Below are 7,756 nucleotides of genomic sequence, written 5' to 3'. Positions count from 1 at the left end.
GGTCAGATACATAGACAGATAGACAGATGGAGAGACAGAGAGGTCTGATCCCTAGGCAGCCCCAAAGTGGTTTACATCCAATGACGTACTTTTGAAGTGTGTTTTGAAGTGTAGTCACTGTTGAAATGCTGGAAATCTGACAGTCATTTACACAGCAAGCTCCCAGAAATAGCAATGTGATAATGACCAGTTACAGTTTTCGGTGTTAATGTTGGAATATATATTGTCCAGGGCACCTGCTCTCCTTCAAATAGAGTCATGGGATCGATAATGTCCACCTGAGGGGGACTTGTGAAGATAGCACCTCAGACAGTGCAGCACTCCCTCAGTACTGACCCTCTGACAGTGCAGCACTCTCTCAGTACTGACCCTCTGACAGTGCAGCACTCCCTCAGTACTGACCCTCTGACAGTGCGGCACTCCCTCAGTACTGAACCTCCGACAGTGCCGCACTCCCTCAGTACTGACCCTCCGACAGTGCAGCACTCTCTCAGTACTGACCCTCTGACAGTGCAGCACTCCCTCAGTACTGACCCTCTGACAATACAGCTTTCCCTCAGTACTGACCCTCCGACAGTGCAGCGCTCCCTCAGTACTGACCCTCCGACAGTGCCGCACTCCCTCAGTACTGACCCTCTGACAGTGCGGCACTCCCTCAGTACTGAACCTCCGACAGTGCCGCACTCCCTCAGTACTGACCCTCCGACAGTGCAGCACTCTCTCAGTACTGACCCTCTGACAGTGCAGCACTCCCTCAGTACTGACCCTCTGACAATACAGCTTTCCCTCAGTACTGACCCTCCGACAGTGCAGCGCTCCCTCAGTACTGACCCTCCGACAGTGCCGCACTCCCTCAGTACTGACCCTCCGACAGTGCAGCGCTCCCTCAGTACGACACGGGGAATGTGAGACTGTTTTTTGTGCTCAAGTCTCTGGATTTTGACTTGAACCCACGAGGCCATGGCTGGCACTTTACAAGATTCCCATCTTGTGAGCTTTAATTGTATTTTCCTTTAACCGCTGTGCAAGCTTCAATAGGCAACACCAAATGCTCTTGCTTTAACACCTGGCCTATCCTGTGTGAACCGGGTAGGCTCCCTGGGCAAAGCTGCAGCCATGTGACATCTGCTGTGCAAAGTGAGAGATTCTATGAACCTAGAGGTGCTGAACTGCTTTCCATTAGACATGTGCACAACCCCATTTTACTACACACTGGCACACTCCATTTAACTACATACGTGGATGACTCCATTTAACTACATACGTGGATGACTCTATTCAACTACATATGTGCACCCTCTATTCAACTACATGGGCAAAGCTGAGTTCAGCTTCTCACACATTTAGCAATTGTGCTTTCACTTCAACAAGATTACTGTGACTCCGGGAACCCGGAGAAGACTAGTATCTACATATTAGTCAATATGCAAATACAGGGAGGGGGTCAAGGGGAGCAGGGGAAAACACTTTATTAAAAATATATTTGTCCCTGAGTAAACATTTCCAAATATTTATTTCCATTGTGCATTGGGTTACGATGTTACAATGACCAGACTTCAAAACAGGTGTTTATTTGTCTGTCTTTAGGACACCCTGAGGTCTCTATAGTAATGCAGGTTAGGTTTAGTTGAAAATGACCCAGAGAAACTGCCTGGTGGGAGGGGAGGGAGGTGGGTCTGTTTCTGCTGTGGAGACCAATCAGAAACGGATTTTTAATGTTGGAGGGGTCAAATTCTCTGTCTAGGGGGCAGCTAGTCGACACTGACTTGACTGAACATGTCAGTAATAGGAGACTAACTCCAGGAACAGCACCTCATCTTTCGACTGGGCACTCTACAGCCTTCCGGACTCAACACTGAATTCTACAATTTTAGTTTGTAACCCCCCTGCCCTCATTTTTATTTCCCTTTTTTTTTGCTGATTTGTTATTTTATCTCTCTTGTTTACCTCTTATTTCCTTTACCTTGTGTTCAGTACCTGCCATTCACACCTCGTCCAGACACATCTTTTATTACCACTCCCTTTGGCTTTGCACCTTGAAACACTTTTTGTCATTTAATCTCTCCTCCCCTCCACCCGTGTCACAGACCTTCCCTGCTGTTCTTCTTCCCACACTCTCCCTTTCACTGTCTCAAATCCTATCACATTTCTAGAATTAATATTGATCCATCACAAGGTGGCGTAGTAGTAATGTCACTAGATATTACTAATCCAGAGGCCCAGGATAACGCTCTGGAGACACGTGTTCAAATCCCACCATGGAATTTAAATTCAACTAATTAACAATAAAACATTGGAATTGAAACCTAGTCTCAGTAATGGTGACCATAAAACTACCATTAAATGTTCATTAACAAAAAATCATCTGGTTCACAAATGTCCTTTTAGGGAAGGAAATCTGCCGTCCTCACCTGGTCTGGCCTACATGTGACTCCAGACCCACGGGACGTGGTTGACTCTTAACTGCCCTCAGAAATGGACGTTCTGTTGTACAAAAACCACTGCACTGTTGCAGTTCAAGAAGGCGGCTCCACCACCACCATCTCAACGGCAATGAGGGATGGACAATAAATGCGGGCAGGGCCAAGTGATGCCCATATCCCATGAAGTGAACTTAAACAAATAGATAGAAAATATTCATTTTAAAGAAACTAACTCCTCTCACGGGCAACTTGTTGAACGTTTTCCCTTGGCATCGAGTGATTGACATAAAACATCTGAAATGGAATGTTAAAACAAATGTAAGCCTGGGACTGAGGTTCCGATACATGTGGTTTAGTTGCAACAACAAAAAAGTCAGGGCAGGAACTGTTGCAGCAGGAAAACACATTTCATTGAAACTGGACTTAACACAGGATCCGGACACAACACAGAAACTAGCCGAGCAGTCAGCTTGCCCGGTCAGAATCTCACTCCTCGTTGCATTACCAATTAAAACGGATATTGGAGTTGATTCTGGCTGTTTCTGAACGTCGGCCTGAGTGAGAAACGAGTGTTTTGACCCTACACTCGGCTCAAACGCCAGGACAAGCAGTGCACTTGCACAGTGGCGGATAGGAAAAAAGAGCAGCTGAGAGAAGCAGTCCAGTCAATCTCTTCCATTCCAATCCTTCCAATGAACTGCTTTGTTGCAAACACCAGCGTGTTGGATATAAAGATATGTGTTTAAGTACACATTGCAGACCCAAATATAAAAAAAACAAATCCTAACGATCGCTGGGTTAAACTTGTTCTGGATGAATTTAAGGCACTGGATTCCGAAGGGCTTTTGTCTTTGCCCATCTGGGATAAAATGTGCAATTTCTACAGTTGTTCTTTTAAATCTCACACTCTTGACATGAGAAGGGGGGGTTAAAATCAGAAATTATTGTGAATTAACCCTCAACTCGGTGGAAATAAATACATGGAAATGTTTAATTGGGGACCAATAGAGGCTCAAATTAAAAAATCTGGTCCAGTCCCCCTCCCCCCACCCCCCCGCCCCCCCGCCGCCCCTGCTCCTCTCAACCCTCCCTGTATTTGCATACAGGTTCATATAATAGATACTGGTCTCACCTTGTCCGGCACTGTAACTGGATCCACTTTCTGGAATTACAGTAAAACCCTGCTCTCTAATTCTTCACGGGTTTTTTTCCCCCCCGGAGGGAATGGCTGCAGTAATGTATCTCCTGGGGACCCTGCTACTCCATTTAACAGGTGAGAGACTTATGTTAACAGAACGTTACTCAATTATTCATTTGTAAACCATTAGATTAGGAAGCAAAGGGATTTGGTTGCCCGGCCTGTTTATTTCTCAGTGTGCTTTTTTTGCTCCAATAAACTGAATGTGTTTTCCTCTCTCTTGTGTTTTGTGTTGAAGGTATCCTGGCGGTTCCTGTCCTCAATCAGACCCCAATTTCAGACCCAGTCTCCACCGGTGAGACCTCCGAGTTAAAGTGTGCGATGCAGAACGGCAATGTGGGCAGTTACTACATGAGCTGGTACCGACAGAGACCCGGGGAGGCTCCGGTGTGGGTGTTAGAGCACTATCCAAGTGGTAGCATCTATCGAGGCACCGGCTTCACGGACCGTTTTAAACCTTCCAGAGACACCTCCAGTAACAGTCACATTCTGACCATCGGCAGCTTGGAACCGGGAGACTCCGCCGTCTATTACTGTGCTGCCGGGGATGGCTCAGCAGCTACATACACAGTGAGACAGGGCAATACAAAAACTGTATCAACAGAACCACTCAGAATTCCAACAGCTACTGAAATATTCCTGCCTGAGACTGTGTGATGAGTTTCAGAAATATTCCTTATGTAACTTGTGGAAAATCTCACTGGGTTTCCATGGGTTTATTTGGATTTTCCCCAATATTTGGACTATTAGCTGGGTAGGTAAACACTGATATTCTCAAGGTTTCCTCACTGATATGTGAAAATCTTTCTCCAGACTCTCAGCATTCCGGCCCCTGTGAAAGGCAGAATGTGAAAGGGAATGTGATAAAGGACAGATTATTAATATTTCCCCTCTTTCTTCCCAGCCTGGGTTTTAGGTGACCCGTCCCATTAAAACACTGCACTGTGTTTACCTTCGGACCTGGGACCGCCCTGAGTTTACGGAGTAAGTAATTCCTTCATCCTATCATTCATATTGTTTCAATTATTTATTCATTTATTGTTGCAGAATCGGATCTGCCCTGATAACGGTGAAAAAAAATTGGGTCAGATTTTTATTTTTCTGTCCACTGATTCAGTGCTGGGAATTTGGATTCTGGAGGGTAGAAAAATAAACACTAAAATAGCAGCAAAACAATTGCGGATGCTGGAAATCTGAAATAAAAAAAACAGAAGATGCTGGAAATACTCAGCAGATGTGGGCAGCCTCTGCGGAGAGAGAGGGAGAAACGGTGAACAGTTTCGGGTCTCTGACCTTTCCTCAGAACCGAGGAAAAACTCCATTGGCAAAATAAAAATGCAGAATGAAAAGGGGAGAAAGGCCATTCAGCCCCTCGAGTCTGTTCGGCCAGGTCTGCAGTGTGCAGGTGTGGACTTCTCCGTCTATTCGCTGCACTGTTGTATAAATAGCGAGCCTGCCCCGGGTGTTGCTGGAAGATTTACAAACAGGAATTTTACTCACACTCAAAGGGGGTCGAGTTTGACACTAGCACCCCCTCCCCCACCTCAAAAAAAGACTCCCAAAGTTGGGAAGTGGGTTAGGCTGCGGCACGGACTCGATGGACCGAATGGCCTCATTCTGCGCCCCCCCCCCCCCCCGCCCCCATCTTGTCTGTTCCTAACGCACCCGGTCCCTCTACCCACGACCCCCCGTCTCCCTTCCCAGCCCCCTCCTTCCGACTGTCGTTCGTTCATGTGAAGTGTCTAACCTACTTTCTAAATGGAAACCGCCCCGAACTTTATTACTTTTAAAACTCTTTTTTTATAAATAAAGAATTTTTCCTGGTGAGGTGATCACCGAACTCTGAGTGTGGATCTGGGAGGTTGAGTTACTCCCAATACATACTCCGAGCACCTCCATAAGACCTCCAGTACAGCCTATCCGAAATGTGAAACTTCCTCAATTTTTAAACTTTTGATTTTAATCTGCCCCTGAATTTTAAACAATTCGATATTGTCTGTTGTATTTAATATTCAGTTAATTAATTTATATTGAATGTCTCGAATCCATGTACAAGTCCAGCTCTCAATTGACAGGGAGTTAAGATTGGACTAAATATTTAATTTTAATCCAATCAAAGCAAAATCCTGCAGATGCTGGAAATCTGAAATCGAGTGCTGGAAACACTCAGGCTATTGTATTATTTACTGTCTCTACCTAAGTCTGAAGTCAAGTTAAATGTTTGTTTTAAATTATAGTATGTGTTACTAATTCTGGATGTGCCTTTTAGAAAAAATGATTGATACTAACAGTGAGATTCCTTTCTTCCACCCTGTCTCTCACACACAGGTAGTGAGGATCGGAAACCATCAGTTCTCCTGCTCCCTCCTTCCTCGGAAGAAATAGACTCGGGATGGGCTACTCTGTCCTGCCTGGTGAGCCGCTTTAAGCCGGGTTTCGTGCGGGTTCTCTGGAGAGTGGATGATAAAGAGACAGACAGCGGGGTGACCACAGGCACTGTGTCCACGGACAGTGATCAAACCTACAGCCTGAGCAGTTACCTGAGAGTCCCCGCCACTGCCTGGAATAAGGGCTCCAGCTATACCTGCAGTGTGGACCACGGCTCTCTGAGCTCACCTCTCCTCAAAACCATCAGCTCCACCGCTTGTTCCGACTGAGAGGGAGCAACTGGGGTTTAGAGTTTGATTTATTGCTGATGAAATATTATTCAATATGTGGAATGTTGTTGTTGTTGTTTTACAATGTAATCACTGTAGCAAATGTGGCCAACGATGTTGAAACAGTCACTTCAATCGCAGTTTAACGATCCAATTTTGGATCCAATTTTAACTGGGGGGCGCAGGTGGGTGACAGTGAATATCAGGACCACCTATCCCGGGAGTACATTCCCATTTGGAGCTGGATGGGTTCTGCTCCCTCTCTCCTTTCTCTCAGTAGTACCATTTGTTAGAATTGAAAAATGTATCTCTCTGTGTGTGGCTGTTTTAATAAAGATGACATGAATTCAAATTGCTCTGTTATTTTTTGTGGGGAGGGGGTGGGGGTGAGTTGAGGTGGATATTGGTGCAAGTCAGTGGTTAACTGTACGAATAATGGCGATTAGAGGAATTTTCTTTTGGGCAGATTTAAAAAAAAATATTCAAGCAGAGTTAACTATTTTAAACGAATTCGATTTCATTTCTGGCACAGAAGGAGGCTATTCGGCCCCTCGGGTCCGTGCCAGCTCCCCGTAGTGCAATCCAGTCAGTCCCACTCTCCGCACCCCCGTGGCCCCCTGCGAATTTATTTCCTTCAAGTGTCCCCCCCCCCCCCCCCCCCCACCCCAGTTTGTTACTGAAATCATTGTCTCCAGCTTCCACCACTCTGGTAGGCACTGAGTTCCAGGTCATTGTCACTCACTGCATTTAAAAATAAATAAATTCTTCCTCACATCCCCCCCCCCCCCCCCTTGTATCCCTTGCCCAAAACGTTCAATATGTGTCCCCTAGCCCTTGTACCATCAGTTAATGGGAACTGTTTTTCCTTGTCTACTCTATCCAGATCTGTCATAATCTTGTCCACCTCTATTAAATCTCCCTGCAATCTCCTTCGCTCCAAGGAAAACAATCCCAGCTTCTCCAGGCTGACCTTATAACTAGAATTCCCCCATCCCTGGAACCATTCCAGTAAACCTCCTCTGCACCCTCTCAACAACCCTCCCATCCTAAAGTGTAGTTTCTCCCATACTAGACCATCATTGTATGTGATTTACAGGAAAAGCCTCTGTTTGGAATAAAATACCGTCCCTCCCAGGGAGAACTGCTCACTATCCCGGTCCGAGAGATAGGATGGCACGGGATCAGTTTGCTGATGACTCCAAATTGGGGGAGGCTGCAGTTAATATTAGGTCCATCACAAATGACAGGACATGCAGAATGGGTGTGTAATTGGCAAATGAAGGTCAGTCTGGATAAGTGTGAGGTGCTACTTTTTGGGAGGATGAATGAGGTCACCTAGTCCTGGAGGGAGGGGGAGGTGGGGAAGAAAGAGTCTAAATAGGGTTGTGGATCGAGGGTTATAGAGTAACTGCAGCAATGCTGCTGAATAAGGCCATATAAAAAGCAATCCAAACACCGGGGTTAATTTCTCGAGGGAT

At 45.9% G+C, this 7,756-nt stretch overlaps 1 protein-coding gene across 1 annotated transcript; it reads left to right on the top strand.

Annotated features, from left to right (window-relative positions):
* The first annotated feature begins 3,647 nt into the window (after positions 1–3,647).
* LOC137356892 (immunoglobulin lambda-1 light chain-like) lies at positions 3,648–6,278 on the top strand. The gene is made up of 4 exons (XM_068022731.1): positions 3,648–3,696; positions 3,860–4,191; positions 4,669–4,762; positions 5,950–6,278. The coding sequence occupies exons 1-4, from the start codon at positions 3,648–3,650 to the stop codon at positions 6,276–6,278; spliced, it is 804 nt and encodes a 267-aa protein (XP_067878832.1).
* The last annotated feature ends 1,478 nt before the right edge of the window (positions 6,279–7,756 follow it).

The sequence above is a fragment of the Heterodontus francisci genome, chromosome 46 (genome assembly GCF_036365525.1).
Source record: "Heterodontus francisci isolate sHetFra1 chromosome 46, sHetFra1.hap1, whole genome shotgun sequence".
Taxonomy (NCBI): domain Eukaryota; kingdom Metazoa; phylum Chordata; class Chondrichthyes; order Heterodontiformes; family Heterodontidae; genus Heterodontus; species Heterodontus francisci.
This window is presented reverse-complemented; position numbering and strand designations above follow the sequence as displayed.

Excerpts from the sequence above, each read along its gene's own strand:
- LOC137356892 (XM_068022731.1), top strand. The coding sequence starts at position 3,648 with ATGGCTGCAGTAATGTATCTCCTGGGGACCCTGCTACTCCATTTAACA. Across the intron at positions 3,697-3,859 it reads CCTGCTACTCCATTTAACAG|GTATCCTGGCGGTTCCTGTC; the intron begins GTGAGAGACTTA and ends TTTGTGTTGAAG. Across the intron at positions 4,192-4,668 it reads GCTCAGCAGCTACATACACA|AATCGGATCTGCCCTGATAA; the intron begins GTGAGACAGGGC and ends TTATTGTTGCAG.